We start from the raw sequence: 19387 nt of genomic DNA, 5'->3' as shown, positions 1-19387 counted from the left end.
AGATATCACTTTGTAGGTTTTCAGTTACACAAGACATTTATTCTCTTTCTGAGACGTGCAAACTGAAGGGAGGCAAGTGCTCCAACAACATTTTTCCCATCATAGACACAAATGTCAATAAATAATATTTCACAAACAGCACATACATGCAAACAGTGTGTACTTTTCCTGCGTGGGTGTTGCACAAACATTGGGACAAGTGTGTGCACGAGGCTCACGTTGATAAAAGATGATGGATGAGTCTAGAAGCTCACACTTTCTTTGTAAAGTGACAGGAATGAAGAGACTGATGACAAAAAGCTATATCTAATACTTACTAGCTCAATCCTTAAGCATGTTTTTAAAGTTTCTGCTGTTGTTTGTCCTTATGGTGCCAGTTTACACATGTTGATGTAAGATCATGCTGCAGTGACACCAACTGTGGTTGGCCCACTTTATAAGAAAGTCTTATTGTTTAGTAGCGCAGAAACTCCATCACTAACTGTGTGTGCGGTGATGCATTTACAGAGCAAATCAAAGCATAAGCTCTGCATTCTCCATTGTTATAAGAGTATATAAAGTGCTTTTTAAAGTTGATCCTCTCTCAGTTCTTTGTTCATGGCTTTGGCACACGCTGAGCTTGTGCAAGTAGGAAGAACTGAGAGCACAGATCGTCATGTACGGTATCACTCAGTGAGCAGTTACAGAGACGATGTCACAGAAGTATAATCAGATGCTTACAGCCTCACTGCACACCAGAAACAGATATTGACGTGCTTTCATGCAACACCCACAATTACTGTGAAAAAAAACAAAAGGACAGCAAGAATATCACAGGGAGAAGGACCTTTGGAACGTTGTTAAAACCACAGCCAGTATCAGAGATAATGAAGATGTGGGGTTTTCTACCAGTAATAAATACTTCATGAGGTATTTGTCATGTGAATAATTACAGCATCAAAACAAATACATAATGTTTCAAGTGTGTTTAGTTAGTAAATCAGGTGCCTTACTTAGTAACTAGACAGATGTAAACCCAGGACTGTATAAATACTGAGATCACATGATAAAGTCTTCACTACCCAACTCAAGTAATTTGCAAGTTTAAATTTAGAAATTTCTTCAGGTTACAATATTATTATTAACTACTAAATTACTTTTGAGAGCTGAAAGTAAAGTTTCAACATAAATGCACTGAAGACTTCAGCAGAATGTAAACAACACAGATCTAAATAAATGTAACCTTTCCATAGTTTATATTCATTTATTCAATCTATTACCAGGATCAAAGAAAAGTTCGAGGAAATATGTCAGGAAATTACGCAAAGTTGTACAGTTTCATCTTTTAAAATTAGTGATTTATTTTCCAACATAAGGGTCTAAATGTTGTTTTAAAGCCTCCCCCACACCATAAGTATGTTTATTTTGTTGGGTTAAAACAAAGTACTCACCACATCTTCAATCCTCTGTGAAGGATATAAACTCCCTGCAGTCACTAGATGTCTCAGTAAAGACAGCACAAATATGGCCTCAGTGTTTCCAGTGTTTGCTACAGCCCTGAACGTTATAATAAGGCATTTTACCTTCAAAATAGTCGTTTCCATTTGACTTTTTTCTTCAGTCAGTGGATCCAATGTTTGTTTTTTTTAAGAAATGTAGATGAGAGTGACTATGAAAGTGTTAACTTTAAATTAAATAGGAGAAGAAACATTGCGAAATCACCAAATTCAACAAAGAATGACTCAAAGAAACTAAAGGGATCCGACACCTTGGGCACACAGATTGTAGGTCATGTCCCTTATTGCTTCAGTAGCAACTCACACAGTCTCATGACAAAGCTTTTCTCTTTTCAACGGGTGATATGTTTATATGCAGATCTGTACAAAGTCTTGATGTGAAAACGGGGAATGTGATGAGATGTTTGTTGCTTGTGTTGCTGTACGTTCACTGCCCTGCGCTCTGCACAGCTCCCATACACAGGCTGCCTTCCTCCACGATGGTCTCCAGCTCATCAGTGCGGATGGCCTGTGTGATCAAATTCAACTCCTCACACATAGTCTCGTAACGGTATGCCACGCGGATGTCGGGAACGTTGGTTTGTCTGATGTCGTTACCCTCCTGTCCCTCCATGAAGTACTTCGGGCCAAGCCAGTAGCTCTTTGCCTTAAAGAGGAGGAGTCGGAGTGAAATTACACTGTGAGTAAGGAAGGGCAAGACAGTACAAGTAGATAATGTGCAATGTGCTGGAAATAAATGATATAACTGATACCTCATGAGAGAATCCGCTCATTAGCACACTGTTTCTGGCCAGTTCACACATGTCACATGAGCTCAGCTTCCACACCTGTGCAGCAATGCTGTACTCCTCCATCAGGGGCTCCTACACCAAGCAAAACTGCTGATTTAGACTCATTATGGAAAGACTTTTTAAGGTCCACTGTGTGTCCAGTGGGTGTATAAGCAGACATTGAATATACTACCCATAAGTATGTCTTTAGAGGTATGATAAAAATGGTTTGGTTTTTGTAGCCTTTGAAAGTTTTACTTTACAATGGAAGAATTGCTCCGCCCACATAAACCTAAGCAAAAATTAAAAAAGGAGGAGGAAGTGGCAAAGTGGGAGAAAATGGGAGAGTTGTGAAAGAGTGTGTTTATATCCTTTCTGGTATGCATAGGCCACCACTCATCTTAGAGTATGGTAAATTCATAACTTAGGAAAGGACCAGGTGTACAATTTAAGTGAATTAAGCTTATTAAATCATAAAAATAATTGAGCCAACATCTGAAAATGTTCTCATTTCACAAAAACTACATATAAGTTATATGTAGTTTTTGTGTGCCATTATATAACATTCTTGTTTACAAAATCATCTACACTGACCTTGGTGAAGTGAAACTGCAGAGGGTCGTCTGTGGACAGAGACACCATGAGGCCTCTGGACAGATACTCTGGCAGAGGGTTACGGTGGTAGCTGAGGAACAGGCTGTTGTTACTGAGAGGAGACATGGCGATGCCGATCTGAGCTAAGTAGTACAGGTACTGCAGCACTGGAGCCTGGAGGAAACATAAGGCGTAAGATTGTAAATAAGCAATACACCAAAATGACATGTAAAGCACTTAAAGAAGTGTCATTATGACAACAAGGCAGGTGCTCTGCATGAATCTGGTTCTTTTCTTAAATGTATTGTTTCTTCACAAACATTTGGAAGGACACACTGTCTGATGGGTGTGAGAAATTAAGCACATGTTGTGATAGTAAGGTCCCACCTTCCTGAGCAGCAGTCCATGGGAGATGCTCTCTGACAGCATGAACCCAGACACCAGGTGATGGATCGGCCCAGCCTCTCCACAGTGAGGACGCAGGACAAATGTGTTAAACCCCCGCTGCCTGGTAAGAAAAGACACATGCTTAAGGTGACTTTAGCTCATTTAGAAGCTTGTGTAAATTAGAGGTGCAAGTCTGTAGGCACACACATGCAAATGCCTGTTTTGGAGGCTTCTGTTTTCTTATTTTGACAGGACAGGACTGGGACAAAATCTGATGATTTGGAAATTTGGAAATACGTCACAGTACAAAGTTTGCTTGACTCGTTTTTAGGAACAAAAATAAACTGACTTTTAGAAAATGATCGCTACTCCTGTTTTTTAAACAAAAAATAATCATAACTTTGACTCAGAAAAATGCATTTTGTAAAGCCTGAGGAAGTCCATATGAGGAGTTGTGTATTATTCCCGCTACAATTTCCCAAAGGTGCATCTGCGGCACAGCTCTGTGCCGTGTAAGCAGTAAGGGTTAAAGAGATTGGGTCATATAATTACCCTGCATATGTAATTAAGTCATTTTTCATCCCATGCATTTAGCATAAAATCACAGATTCTCTAATGGTTGTAATGTTTTGGATTATAATCTGGAACCTGGATGAAAAAAAATTAATTGACTTATTATATTTTATCTTTTTGTACCAACAAAATAAAATCAGGGACAATTGGCATTAAAATAGAAATCAGATATTAGAGGTCAGCTGAACAGGAATGTGGTTACATACCTGCGCAGGTGATTCAGCACAGTCATGTTTGCATACATATAGTAGAGGTAGTAGGAATACGGTGGGTTGTCCTCTTCTCTCCAGTTGACTGGCAGCGGACTGTCCAGGTTGAAGATATGTTGCTCTGGTTTTGACTCATCATCCACACTGTCGAAACCCACCACCTGTATGAGGGACGCAGAACAAGCCCAATGATCCCTCAAGACGATTGACTACAATTAATCTAAATGAAAGAGAAAGGACGGGCTTCATACATGCTGGAGGAAGAGGTGTAGATGTGGGTGGCTGCCCGGATTGACTGTGACCTCAAACAGAGGCATGAAGATGTTCTCCAGCATCTCTTGGAAGTTACACAGTTGGTTCTTTGTGTGGTAGACGTCACTTTAAAGACACAAAGAATGTGGATCAAGACAGTAATCTGGTCCTTAATAATGGACGCAATGACTGAACATTACATTTGTTGTGAATGTTATTTATTCATTTCAATGGAGGAAGAAAATCCAATTTAAATTTCATCATTTCATAAACTGCTTGCATGTAATGCATTGAAATTAATATTTTAAAATAAATATTTTTCATAAAGAGAAAGAGAAATTCTCAAGTAGATGCTTTATTAAACTATATTAAGCAGGATCACTAAAATTGATTTAATGAATCACTTTAACTGATTGATCTAATTGATCAGAACATTTAAATACTAACATTTTGGAATTCAAGAAAGACTTGAAACTTTTCTAGCTTTCATGTTCTTTGGACCACAGGAGGATATTTCCTTGTGCTGGAATAGAAATCAGTCCACCACATAAACCAGTATGCAGAGCAGCTATAATGGAACCATTTAATTACTTACAAGAGTCGTGGCACTTGTATAAGCCAGCGCACATTATTGGAGTAGACCTGATGCGTGACGGCCCACGTGGCCAGTTTGTCCCACTCGTCCCTGGAGCGTCCGTATATCGACAGCCTGAGCTCCACGTTCTGGTACTTGCTCTCCTCCAGGTCAGCCATTACCTCCTGAGAAGCAGTGACACAGACAGTCAGCAGAGGGCATCAGTACCACTTACTTACTTACACATGTATGTAACAGTCACTCTACAGTGGCACAGTCAAATGGTAATATACGTTCACCTTAACAATGTGACCAAAGTATTTCCCTTCAATGTAGTTGTCTGTCTTGATGAAGATCTCTCTCAGGATGGACTCACCAATGGGATTATATTTAGCGTTGAACTTATCAAAGCGATGGAAAGTGTTTCTGTCCTGCAATAAAGGTTGAAACGTTATGTCACGTTTTTCATTTGCTTTTCTATTTGAATCACCGTTATCCTGTCATTTTAACACAAAGCTCAAGTCTATGGGCGTCAACTCACTGCATGCATGTCCAGTGTGTCCACACTCAGGTCAAATGCCGTCAGGTTCATGGATTCAAACACCTCCATGAGCGTCTGGCCTTTCCCTCTCTCCACGTGAACTATCTCTTTAGGATACTTCTTCATGGCTCTTTTGATGAAGCGCAGAAGGTGCTTCTGATTCATGCAGGACGAGGCGTGGATATGTGTGTCAACCTGTGCAGTCCAACGGTTACAAAACACAAACATTTGGAGCCTGGTTCTGGATTACAGCGAGTAAGTGTGATCGGTAAAGGTAGGAACAGCTATCAGGTTCACCTTACGGATATTGTAAAAGTCTCGGTGTGGGACTTTCTTCTGTGCCGCCAGCTCTTTCATCTCATTCAGCAGGATGTGCATCTGGAACTTGGAGCTCAGATACTGCAGGCGACGGTAGCAGAAGGATTTTCTGTAGCAGCAGGAAACAAAATGAATGGTTTGTTTTGTGTTTTCTTACTGGCATCTTAACTTTCTATGCCAAATATGATCTTTTGAACATACTACACACAAATAACTTTAAGCCTTTTATATCTACTTCAGGGAAGGACCAGGGAAGTGAGAGAGTGCATGCGTGTATAAACATAAACTCACACTGGGCCGTTGATAATGAGGGCCATCATGACGTTCATGTCAGCGATGTACTCGTGCAGGTCTGGATATGGCAGGTCCAGCTCTGTGCGCCTGTTGGCAGCATAAAAACAAACAAACTTGGAAGCTGAAAAATCGGACGCCTACAAAGTGTGTGAGCTCCTTCCAAACTGAGGACTACAACACAAAGCATGTGTGGAACGAATGATTCATCACAAATATCTCACTTTTCCATGGTGCTCCTTGTTGTGTACACATGCATGACACCGTCCACCATCTTGCAGCCGTAACCAATGTCAGGCGGCATGCTGGAGGGATCCTGGTTGTCGTACGGGTGTATTTCAGAGACAGGTGGGTGCATTGTGACACCTGAGCGGGGACAGAATGTTGCACTGTGTCACGGCTCTAAATGAGGTGAAGAAATGCTCATGCATTGACAGTCTGGTTCTAACAGCCTCTACGTTTTGACAGCATGTTCACGGGTGTGCAGCAGATGGATTGTGAAATATGTGGGTGTTTCACGTCTTGATGTGAAAATACTGCACATGACACTGGACATGACTTGGTCTTGTGGGAAACATCTTAGCGGGGGAAGCCAGTTTTACATTACAAGTTAATATGGCGGTGGTTATTTTTGATTATTCTGATTTATTGTCACCCTCTTTTTACACATAAAACATGTATCTACTGTTCTCTGCCTGAGGTTTCTTTCCTTTTTGGGAAGTTTTGTTGATCTAAACTGATGTCAAACACTATACAGCAGACATGTCAAACATCTGGCCAGAGATACAATTATAACTGGCCCACAAAATCCTTTGATATGTCTATTTTTAATGGCCTGGTGGTAAATAGCACACATACAATGCATACTCCCATAATCCCACAATGCATTGGTCTAGATCTGTGAGCACCAACCCCCCTCCCCCATTTCTCTAATGACAGTGAGAGTGGTCAGTACTTATTTTATGCATTTATTTTTGCATTTTTTTTCCTGAAGTAAACACCAGTTTTTTCATATTTGAAATATTGTCATTTGGCTTTAAGGTGATGTTAATAAAAATGATTTAAAATTGTATTTATTTTATTGAGAAATAATAAAAACTCTTCGACACCCCTGCTATATAGACTAAGAAGTTTTTTGAGGGAAATGTGTGATTTTTGTTGTCACAAATTCATCAAAAAATTCCAGAATAACAAGGTGATGTTTTCAAATAAAGATTTTCAATTTACAATTGTAAAAAAACAAAATAAGCAGTGTATCATTAATTGATATGTTGATACAACAGTTGACAATTATTTCAGGACAAATCACTACCTCCCATTTATTGGTTGAATGTTTTTAGTATGCACTACCTGGTGTGACTGTGTTCTCTGGGATCTCCTCCTTGTACGTATCCAGGTATAAGGGTCTCTCACTCAGATCTTGCAAGTAGTGAGCGGTGGTTCTGTATAAGGTCTGCAGCGACAGACCCATGTACTTCTGTCTGATGAACAGAGCTTTCACCACACATTTGGCCGCGTCCAGCAGATCTGTGAAAGGAACCTTGATGGAAGAGCAACGGAATGAAAATGATTGAAGACAAGAGCAAAAGGAAGAACAATAAGACAGAGATATACTGACTCTACCTCTGTCAAACTAATGCAGTGACCAATCTGACTTACCCCACATTTCTCCTCTCCTGAGATAGAGACCCTCTGGTACTCTCTCTCTGGGACCAGCTCTCGCTCCTGAAGCTCAGGAGATTGGATCTGCTCCTTCATAAACCTAATGACAGAACAACAAATACAGAAATAACTTTTCTACTGTGCTCTGGTAGTTTAACATTTATTACCTCCACAAAGAATACATTATATTTTTCGCTGTATTTTTCTGTTTGTGGGAAGCATCATTTAAAAAAGGAATTTGGTTTTTGGTGTACAGATCCAGATTCAGTATTTTTTGTATGAGTTTGGGGAGTTTTTTTCCGTCTGTTTCTCTGTAAGAGGCTACAGGTCATTGTATTTTGAAGAGTAAGTAGATTTGCTTGAGTTTTGTTGAAGATGCTTCACCTCTCATCCAAGAGGCTTCTTCAATTCTGAATTCTGAAGTCCAGTGTCCTCACTCATGTAGATATATATTATATTACGGTATGGTTTTGTCGAAATAAAGATCTTGAATTGTATTGACATGAAACTGAGAGGCCTTGGTGGAGGTTCGCACTCTCTGGGTGCTTTCTCTAGCAATGAGATGATGATAAGTGTTGACTGTAACCAGGGGAAAAACTCACTCGAGGTCAGTGGCACTGTCAGTCTTCATGAAGTCCTGCTTGGCTCGCAGGAGGATGTCAGGCTCAAACCTGAAGACAGAGCTTATTTTAGGATCATCAGAACCGAGTCTGACCACAAACACAGTCACATGGGTTTGTATGTTGACCACCTATCTCGTTCCTTTCTCTCACTTACTTGATATCCTGGCTAATCTGTCTCTCAAGGCGATGACGCTTCTCCTCCAGCTGTTCAATGGGGCTATCCTCGGGGAATTCATAGGGGGCGCTGCGCATCTCACTCTCTGCCAGGCTGCGAGTGAACAGCTCCTTCACAGAAACACACAAACAGCAAACAACATGAATAAAGCTACACACACTGGTTTAAAGATAGGGTCTCTTTTTTGGGTAAAGTACCGACCTCAGCAATCTCCTTGTACTTTCCGTCCATGGATGTACGCAGGTCAATGGACTGTTTCAAGGCCACAGGGATGCCAGGCAAGGAATGCTGGGAAGTGAGGAGGTGGCGTGGACCGCGGAGATCAACTGTGGATAAAGAGCAGGAAAAAGAGGGAAGAAAACATTAAGTCAGGATGGAAAATATGCCCCTTCTTTAGCGCGTTTTCCCTTCTTTAGAGTGTTTCAAGCCTTATAACTGAAGACCAGAAAAAAAGACCATGGATATCTGCAAATTAGAAAATGATAAAAGACACACTACAACTCATGACTCACTTTTCATGAGATAAACTGCAGCTCAGTCAGTCTGAAGAGAGTATTTTTACTCCATCATGTTCTACATAAATACATTTGACAGAGACCAAAACATTCTGCTGAAGTTTGTTGTTCCTGAGCTCAGTGGCTGTTTGTGCCTTGAGACACAATAAACCATAATCATGTACACTGGCTACTGCGCTCCATCGTTGCTATACTGCAATACTCTAGTTTTATTTAAATAAAAAAACAAACAAAACAAAAGAAAACCCCTAAAAAACATAAAAAGAGAGAATGATAAAGCAGGGAAAACAAAGGGGAATGGTCCTTGGGATAAAGATGACTGAGAGTGAATGCTGGGAGAGAAAGTTGAAAACAAAACATTTGTCAGTGAGAAACAGAACCAGCGAGGAGAGACTTCACTGCTGTGTTGTTTATATTAAGTCTGTCTGCAATGATATCAATATACGCACCTGCTACTGAATTATTCATTATTATTCATTATCCTGCTAAATATTTCATCTTGTGTGCGCTTGAGTGTCAATGTGGTCTATCAGTATTTATAGACCACCTACACTGATAGATACATAAGCTCGCAGGTGTTCTGAATGGCACCTGCAGTCTGAAAGTGAAACATTGAGGTCTGATTAACTGGGCCAATTATGACAAAACGCTTCATTAAATGTTATAAAAGCACACAGAAAAAACTAAGCGATTGTGTAACTATCTGCACGGCCAAAACTCATACCATGTTTAACACCTTCTGCTTAACACTTTCAGATCAACACATCCCACTCCACACACAGGGGGGAAAAATGCTTGCACTGCAAGATAGCAATATCAAAACATACACAAGAATCTAAAGTTATTTTGACAATTACTTCTTATTCATCTGCCACACAAAATGAGGCCAATGTAGAGACACAGTGTTTAGGATTTAGCAACATCTGGTGAAGTTTGGTGAAGTTGCATGTTGCATCTCTCACTTCACCCATCCCTTATCTCATTAAGTTGCCTTTAGTTATAATCAATGGAAATACTATACACACTGGACCTTTAACCCTTTAGCAAAACAGGGTTAAACCAGGATCGGTTTGTTTGTTTGATAAATAACTCTGTAATCTCTCCTTTTATGATTGTAAGGACGTGTCTGTGTAAACTAAACTAACTATGGTAAGCTAAGAGGTTCAGGACAATTGGGGCATATTTGTCGTGATAACTGTGGACACTGACATGAAGGGCAAGTGCCAACAAGCAGCACAGACATCATGCTGGCCAGAGTAAACCAGAGTCGAGTCCAGCCCACTGGACCTCGCGCTAATCCTCTAATGGCTGCTATATTTGGATCAGTAGCATCTATGATTACGTAACAACTCATCCCCCTGCAGTTGGAGAGCAGAGTCAACCATGTCACTTAAAGCTTTTATGAAGTGAACAACAGCAGCAGGAAAACAACAACATGAGGAGTTTATATAAACATGTGCACGAGATATTTCTCCACACTCTACACCAGATGACACACAATACCCTGCATAGCCATGCACTCCATATTTCCACTGAGCCTCAAAATGGGGCCAAAAAGTATCAGCTTGCCAAGGGACTGTAACCGCATGCATATTTCAGCAGCAACAGAGCACACGGAGAGTCCTCGCCCCAGTCTCACCGAAACAGAGGTCAGGAGACTGACTGCTGTACAACTTCTGCTCCTTCTCTCACCTATGCCACAACCTCTCAGTGACAAAAAGATAAAATAATAATAATTATTATAATCACATTACCACTTCGCTGTACCCGTGTGTGAAGTATATGTGAGGAGGATGAGGATCTTATTGGGAGTTATTGTGAAAAGTATCTCGCGGACTTTGCTTGGCCTGTTTACACCACTGTATTTCAATGTTGGTGATAATGGTTTTACTTCAAGAGTTCAATATTTTCTCAGGTGGTACAAAATGTTTGAGAACCACTGCTCTAAGTGATTAATTACTATAAACTATTTCCCCCCAATCTTTTATCCCCTCTTCTCTTCTCTCTTGTTTCAGCCACCAGTCTGGGAATCTACTCCTGTCCACAGACTACGCAGATTTGCTCAGGGAACCACACATATCATTCATGCTGTAAATTAAACAAAAGAAGCCAAAGTTCACGCATAATGTGAACTTTGTGAAAGCACAAGCAGCTGTATACAAGAATTGTGTACAAACATTGGTATGAAGGTGATGCTTTGTTTTAATTCAATTTAGAGACTGAGCAAAGAATAAGGCCACAAAATCATAATCATCTAAATGAATACTAGTGTGACAGTTTTCAATCGTGTGTGCTCCAGATACAAGGATGGATATTCAGCCCCAGATTTGTGTGTCAGAATAGGCTGATTGAAAAAGTCTAGTCTCCTCAAGTAAGAGATCCACGTTACTGAGCTGATGCAAAAGGCCAGTTCTGTCATGCTCCATTCTTTAAGGAGAAAATGTTACAGACACATACGCATAACCAAAATTAAATGTGGCTGTTTGCAATCACACAGAAACTCACAAGCACAGCAGGGAGAAATGAGCTGGGTCTGTCTCTAAATTTCCTCTCCTCCTCTAAAGGATGCTTCATCCTCCAGGATCTCGTGCTGGCTCTGCATCAAACAGCTGAAGTCACTCACAAAGTCTAATCAGAGTCTTTGGTTCATTCTTTGCAGCTGCTGCTACTGAACGACTGTCAGCAAGTTTTGGTCTTCCAGTGAGGAACTACGTTCCTTTGTTCCTTGTGCAGCTCTCAGTCTTGTCAGTTGCACCAATTGAGAAAAGAAATAGTAAAAAAATAGTAAAAAGCCAGCTTGCAAACAATTAGACCCAACAATTACAGGTGAGCACAAATGGTATCAATCTGCTTGGCTTCTTTGTGCAGTTGCTCCTTTACTCTATCCTCAAAAAACCCCTGAGAAAGCTTGTTTTGTGGGTCAGTCAATCAACACGCATTCCCCTCAGCACAGTACAGACAGCTCAGCTCAGGGCTGTTACACAAAGCCATCAATGGACAAACAGAATAGTGGGCCAGTGGGTGTGGAGGAGGGGGAGGAAGAAAAGGGGGAGGGAGGTTAAAGGCTGACGATTGTTTGTGCTTTTTTTTCTGACGGGATGGGGGTAGTGGAGCGTACCTGTCTCCTCAGAGCCTGCGTTAACCAGCAGCTCCAGCAGGGCTGAGAGAGGAGAGAGAGTTGCCAAATGGCCCAGGATAGAGTCTGCTATCCTCTCAAGATGATGTAAAACAAGATGGGAGAGAAACAAGAAAAAGACACTTCAAGCGTTCTGTCAAACAAGAAATACTGTCAGAAACACTCTCACATCAGCCAAACAGTCATCTCCTCTATCAAATCATAATCTGTCCCTGTCATACATACAAAGAGCTGGTCCAGCAGATCCATGAACTCGCCCTCACTTCGCAGTGTGTGACCCCCTCTGCTCTGTCTGCCTCCTGGATCAGGCCAGCTGTCGCTGCACAAGCAGCCTCTGGAGCTGATCCTCCTCATTTAAATGCCTCTGACATCCATCTGGAATGTACCACAGGAGAGAGAGGAGGCAGGGGGGGAGGCCACGTGTGTCGCCGGCAGATGTGCGTCCTCCTGCTGCTGAGTTTCTCTGACATCACCCCTCTCTTCGACCGCGTTATCATCTGTGCTGTGTTTTTGCTGCGGGGACCATGTGTTCAGGATGTTTGTGTCATGTGTGTGTGAGGGAATAAAATGGTGTCTCAGTGATCAGGTTGGTCATGTTGTGGTTTTTGCTTTGCCAGCTGAACAGTGGCAGTCTGATGGAGCTGTCTAATAAATAAGACGGTGTCTCCGTCTTCTCTCACATGAATGAAATTAAAGGCCCAGCACATTGAGCCTATTATGGATATGGATGCAGCAATAAACACAGAGGTGTGTGTGTATGTGTGTGTGTTGTTGTATGGGTATCTTTGTGAGGACCAAAACACTTAGGGTTAGGCACTTAGTTGGGAATGTATTATGTCTACGAGTGTTCTCATTATGAATTAAGCGCAAGTGTGTGTGTGTGTGCGTGTGTGACACACACACGTGCGTGTGTGTGCGTGTGCACTGATGCAACATTTCCACTGTGTGTAATCTATGGTACATTGTGAAGTCATATCTTTCCTTCTATGTCTGTCTTTATATAAAACGTAATCCAAATGAGCTTTTGTTATGCAACAAATGATGCTGATTAAAGACTATATGTTAATACAGTATCACACCATTTGCAAACAAGTCGTTTCTTTCTCAATTCTACCTTTGTGTGAATTGTTTACACAGTCTATCTTATCTGCTCTTGCTCAACACCAAGAGCAGCTGTCTAAAAAAAAATGAAAAAAGAAACCTATCCTTTCCTCACCATGAGATACTGAATCTTATTTCAGTCTTTCTTGCAACCAACACTGTCTTTATTGTTGTATTTTTTTTAAATAACTAAATATAATAATTATGTAAAACAAGATTTTAGCAGAGCAGTAATTGTAAATTGTGCATTTGTAGAGTTTGTTAGAATATTATTTTCATTTTATTTGCAAAAGAATGTAATTGAATTGAATCTTTATTTATTTTGCCGACTGATGTTGATGTCTTCGTCTGGCTTTTTACATTGTTGATATTTTGGTGAGATTTATATCTAGCAACTGAGACACAGAACATTGTATCTAATTATTTCAGGATTTACATATTTTGTACATAATGTTACCGTCCATCAGCTATTCTGTCTTATCACTTGGTGCAGATCAGATTAATCATTTAATCATCAAAATGAAACCATGAGCTGAAAACATCCTGAACATAACAATATAATCTTCTGTGTGGAAGTGTTTCCGCCTCTTGCCACACTAATGGAAATAGAGGCTTTGAAATTGGATTGCTGTGGTTAAAAACTGGATAAGCACACGCAGCACTGCAGAGTTAAATGTAATTTGACTACAAGCAAATCACCACTTTTTCTTTCTTTTTTCAAAGCACTCGAACGAAAATTGCTTTCAGGAGGAGCAATCAAAATGTTCTGGCCCTGAGAGGAACACAGCAAACATAATATGTTCACTCATTCATCCAGGCCATGGCTCCATCTGATGGGCAAATGCAGCATCACACTCAAATGAACACACACTTATCATGATGTAAGCATGAATACAAAGCCTCTGTTAAGGACTGAGTTAAACTAAATATAAGCAGCCACGTTTACTTCAGTAAAAGTAACAACCCCACATGAAATTTTAGTCAAATGGACTTGGAATTATAACTTGAGCAAATGTAAACTTCATTTTTATACCGCTTTATTCTCCACATGAATGTTGCCGGTGCCAATCCCAGTGGAAATAGGGTGAAAGGCAGGATACACCCTGGACATGTCGCCAATAAATCATAGAGCCACATAGAGACAAACAATCATTCACTCTCACACTCTGTGTCCAGTTTGCCTAATCCCCAAATGTGCATGTTTTTGGACTGTGGGAGGAAACTGGAGAACCCGCAGAAAACACACTCACACACGGGGAGAACATGAAGAAAGGCCCTTGTTTTGACCGGGTTGCGAACCTGTGTCAAAGGCAAGAGTGCTAACCACTACACACCAACCATGTGGCCCTTAGTTTCCATCATTGAATAATATAAGCCATTGCAAAACAACATATCAATATTTCAGACTGTGGATTTTGTTGTACATAGACCTAAAAAACAAACACTGTGCACACAAACCGCCCCATAGCCAGTGAAGCAAACAACAGAGGAATCATAAGTCATAACTCAGTCCACAGCACTAAACGTAAGAGAGTGAAAAAAAAAGATCTGCAGAGTGATGCCTCTGCAGGCGACTGAACACTGTGCTCTGATGGAAAGTAACACAGTGGAGGAGGTTTCTGTACCTGACATGGATTCCAATATAAACTATAAAATGATGGAAATAATGTGTATAATAGTGTACTAATACTTTGATTTTTGGATTTATTATGTGTTTTTATTCATTATATTTATTACTTCTTGTGATATTGTATATTTAAGTGATTCTGTATATATTAAATAAAATTGTGCCTGTCGAGTATTTACCTGCTCATTGTTTCTATATTTGATTTGTTTCTGTTTCTAAAATATAATCCTGAATATTCAAAGCACAAACATTTTATCGGGGGGGAAAAAAAGGAACCTCATTTAAGTGACTCAACAAGCACAACACAGCACAGCATAGGTTAACTGGTGAGGGGGTGGTGCTTTAATCTGAGAATTGTGCTTTCATAGGTGAAGTGATTCACCCACGGCCATTTTCTGTCGAGTAAACTCCACACTCACTGCAACAATGTGCTAAATATGGACAACACCATGTCTCAGCTCTTCACACAGTAACTGCACAGGAGAGCAAAAGGCAGTGTGACACACACACACACACACGCAGCACTTTGACTATACAGTATGTGACGATACAATATTATGTGCACGTGTGTGATGATCCATAACCTCTACAGTACAGAAAGCATAGCAGTGAATCAGGATTATTATTCTAAGGAATCAATACGCTAAAGCTCCTCCAGCATGCTGAGTGTCAATAAAAAAAAAATGGTTAAGCAGACTGATAATGTGAGACTGTGTATAATTTATGATCCTGTTATGAGCAGCAGGAATAGTTGTCACTTTATTAAAGATGCATTAAGTATTAAACTGGCAATTATTCAAATGGAGGCCCACACAGCAGAGTGGTGCAGACCAGGGTTTACCTGGTCAGACCCAGGGCCTTTCTGTATGTTGTCAGTTTGCATCTACTAGGGTTGACAATCAATATCACTGCATCGGATATTGGACAGACACAAATGTAAAATCCGACACAATCCAAAAATCCTATACATCGCACACTTCACTATGCACAGACTGTAAAAATGCTAATAAAAATCAACAAAAGCATTTTAGCTGAGTCATGATTGGGCTGTTTATTTCTTCTTTTTTGGGAGAACAATATTTGCTACACAGTTGGAGAATAATGTCTTGGAAGTGACTTGGCACAAATGTGTTGTTAACAGCTTCATAATTCATAAAATGATTGTATCGGACTAATATAGAGTTTATGATATTGGACACAAACAAAGGTGGTATCTACTCTTGCCCTGTGTCAGCTGGGATAGTCTCCAGCTCCCTGCGACACTCATGTGGAGGACCAAGCGGTAGAAAACGATTTATTGAATTATCACCACCATCGTCATCATCATCAATAATTCAGTAACTCCAGTGATCATATACTGTGTCTGCAAACTGTTTTCACGTTATATTACCATACCAAACTAGACTAAGGGCCCTTTTGAAAAAAAGAACAGAAGATGAGTCACATAAATGTCATCTTAGCTTAGTCAGATGTTTCCTCAGATGCTTTAACAGCATTAAATGCGAGTGCTTCTGCACAGACCTTAGAAATCAAATCATGGAGACATCCGAGCAGAAGCTGCAGTGCAGTTTCTTATACGCTACAGCAAAGAATAATACTCTCACTGCAAAAAATAGAAGCCTATGAAAGCCTCGTTATGTGCTAATACCAGTGTGAGGTTCCAAGAGCAATTTCTGTAACAACAAGTGTCAGCTCCGATCACACAGCACACAGAAGCATCAGACCTCCAGCTGTTTGTCACTACAGTCTCAGACGACCTCCGCGCTCATTCTACTGTCACAGTGTGTCACTGTTGTGTCCGACACATGAGACATTATGTAAAATAATGCATGAGAAAATATGCATGCATTATGTAACGCATCATGGTTCGAGATGATGCAAACAACCGTGTCACGTTCCTTTATAAGAAAGTATGTCAATTATAGTCTTATGAATATATTTGATACATTTCATTATATCAACACTTAAGTCTGGGAAATCTTGGAAGAGTAATATCATTTCTTTCTTGCTCAATGACAGATATATAGTCTTATATATTGGCGTTTATGGTGTCTTATATTATTGGAGTTTTTACTGTATATGTGATACTTTTTTTTTATTTCTGAAAAGTCCAGCCAGGGACAGGAGTTACAAACTAGCACATTACTATATACGCTATATGCCTGATAAATAGAGATGAATTGAATTGAATAACAAATAATAATAATAACAATAATAATAATAATAATAATAATAATAATAATAATAAAATGATATGGATGGAAAATGACACTAAATGACACCCAACAGCACACTGTGAAAATCATTGTGTTGCCGTATAAATGCCTCACAGCTTGCATAATATTAATCTATGTACATCTGAATGAAAGTGTGTTGAGAGACAGAGACATGAGAGATGACAGTGAGTGAACAGAGAGAAGGGAATTTAGGTCGGTCTACAGTCTTTGTAGTTGTGATGAAAGGCTGGTCAGTGTGTACATACATCAGAGGGGAGGCTGATCCTCTGTTTCCATTCAGCAGGGGATCAAGTTGCTGAGCTACCAACATACATATTCTCTACAGGATACATGCAGCCATGCAGGCTTAGCATCGAAATCATCAGCACAACATTGATCTCAGCCACACGTCACTGTTTGCAAGGAAATAAAAATGAACACTGTATGGTCATAAAATGTGGTATTTCAGGTGGAACTGCAGAAACTCACGGAAGCGCAAATAATCCTTTAAATAAAACATGTGAACGTATGAAACAGGGGTTCTGCAGCATTTGAGGAGCATGAACATACGTGCACATGATGCTGGCAGATCCTTTAACTTGTGACTAATTACAGAGAAGGTGTGCATTATTTTTAGTTTTAGTTTTTTTTAACTGAAATGATCCACAGAGAGCTTCCTCTGCTGCATCTCCTTAATCAACAGGTTCACATTTACTCAAACTACTTGCAGACTGAAAGTGATGGAACATTTGTCTTCTCTTCTCGTTCAAATATAAGATTGTCCACACATTTCACGCTGAGTCAAACACTTGCCAACCCTGGCTGTTCAGCCTCACTGACCTGTGTTGCTGGCTGTGTACTGCAGACTGCCTCGCTTCCTAAAGGGGGACTTGTTTTTGGCCCCGGTGGCCCCGGCTGCTCCGGCTGCTCCGGCTGCTGTGGTCCCAGAGGGCAGGTTGGAGGACATGTTTCCAGGTTGTGTGGTTCAGCTTAGCTTGTGTGGGAAAAGGAAAGCTGAGTGAGTCAGACCTGCAAAACACAGAGTGTCAGAGAGGAGGACAAAAAGGAGGACAAAAGAGACAAAGGTTGACAAAAAGAAGGGGACAGATATGGATGCTGAGGTTTTTTTTGACTGCAGTCAGCATGAGTGTGTGAGTATGTGTGTGCTACGTGCCTGTGAGTAGGGGTTTCCAGACTGGTTGGTCGAGCGTGGGGCTGCAGAGCATCCCTCTGCAGCTAAACAAGCCCCGCCCCCTCCCAAAGACTGTAGTGCTTGAGCTGCAGCGGTGATGGAGGCTGAGGGAGGGGGGGGCGGGGGGCGTGATGGAGAGGCTCGGCTTTCCCCTGCTACACACTAACCCACACACAAACACAGGGTACAGAACAGAGAGCGACACACAGTTCTGCTGTTGCCATGACAACCACAAATCTGAGAGGGGGAAAATCAAGCAGAAAAGTTACAGCAGAAATTAAACCACAAAATGAAATGCCAAATGTTTAGAATACTTAAAAACCTAATTGTCCACTAAATATGTGACACTTTTGTAAAATGCTCACATTTAGTTTTTATTAGCAGTATGTAAACACAGTGTTTTACAGACAATAATGTAGTTGTAAGCAGATTCAAAGATATTTTAATTAAATTTGAAATGCAAAGGCTATGAGCCTATCTTTGCCATGCAATACAGGTCCTGAAAAACCACTATACCTAAATGATACCAAAGATTGTTAAACCTACAGTGATCCCATAATAAAATGACTTTAATACAATAGTAATTACAGAAATGGACATTGAATTGTTTTTTTATTCAGGCAAACTGGACAACAGGTCATGATCAAACTCTAAATGTTAAAGCACATTTGGAAGATGTTGATTCAAATATTCAGTTTCAAGGTTTTTCGTTGTCTCTGCAGGTCATTTCAGAGGGACAGAAAAGGAGCCTGTCAGTTTAGCATTAGGAATAATGCTAAACTGACTGTGAACAGATGCTTTCTAATGAAGTGTAGCCTGACTGTGGTCTGTGCACTGCACATGTTACCATTGCCCTCTTGTGGTACTTAGGAGGAAGTAGTGAGCCTGACTGTCACTGCAGACATGATTAAAATGTTAGGGGCAAAAACAGACATCATTTCATAAACACAACCATTAAAAAAAAAGGAAAAAACACATTCCCACTTATTTTATAAATATCCATATGTATTAATGATGATTTACATTTTGTGAGAAGTAAATTCATCCAGAAACCATATTTCAGACACCACATATTCATAGCCCATCCAAACTGGCAAATGGCAGTGAACTTAAAACCAAAAAGGTTAAACTTAAC

General features: G+C 40.4%; 1 protein-coding gene across 4 annotated transcripts; it reads right to left on the bottom strand.

The window, feature by feature from the left end:
• Positions 1–13: 13 nt before the first annotated feature.
• On the bottom strand, positions 14–18228 carry ampd2b (adenosine monophosphate deaminase 2b). 4 transcript variants are annotated; one of them, XM_044037892.1, is made up of 20 exons: positions 18121–18228; positions 17901–18089; positions 12099–12185; positions 8667–8791; positions 8445–8575; positions 8270–8338; positions 7665–7767; positions 7356–7545; positions 6230–6371; positions 6006–6095; positions 5694–5823; positions 5397–5591; positions 5155–5286; positions 4877–5040; positions 4281–4407; positions 4027–4190; positions 3248–3368; positions 2861–3034; positions 2249–2359; positions 14–2142 (listed from the first exon to the last, which is right to left on the bottom strand). In XM_044037892.1, exons 2-20 carry the CDS (start codon positions 18025–18027, stop codon positions 1924–1926), a joined length of 2601 nt encoding a protein of 866 aa, XP_043893827.1. In that variant the 5' UTR covers positions 18028–18089; positions 18121–18228; the 3' UTR covers positions 14–1923. The 4 variants fall into 4 exon arrangements, with proteins under 4 accessions (XP_043893827.1, XP_043893826.1, XP_043893828.1 ...); XM_044037891.1 differs by having other exon boundaries at positions 17901–18228; XM_044037893.1 differs by lacking the exon at positions 12099–12185 and having other exon boundaries at positions 17901–18228.
• Positions 18229–19387: the final 1159 nt, after the last annotated feature.

This window comes from Solea senegalensis, linkage group LG11 (genome assembly GCF_019176455.1).
Source record: "Solea senegalensis isolate Sse05_10M linkage group LG11, IFAPA_SoseM_1, whole genome shotgun sequence".
NCBI classification, from domain to species: domain Eukaryota; kingdom Metazoa; phylum Chordata; class Actinopteri; order Pleuronectiformes; family Soleidae; genus Solea; species Solea senegalensis.
This window is presented reverse-complemented; position numbering and strand designations above follow the sequence as displayed.

Excerpts from the sequence above, each read along its gene's own strand:
- ampd2b (XM_044037891.1), bottom strand. The coding sequence starts at position 18,027 with ATGTCCTCCAACCTGCCCTCTGGGACCACAGCAGCCGGAGCAGCCGGA. Across the intron at positions 12,186-17,900 it reads GTACACAGCCAGCAACACAG|CAGACTCTATCCTGGGCCAT; the intron begins GTCAGTGAGGCT and ends TTGAGAGGATAG. Across the intron at positions 8,576-8,666 it reads AGTACAAGGAGATTGCTGAG|GAGCTGTTCACTCGCAGCCT; the intron begins GTCGGTACTTTA and ends GTTTCTGTGAAG.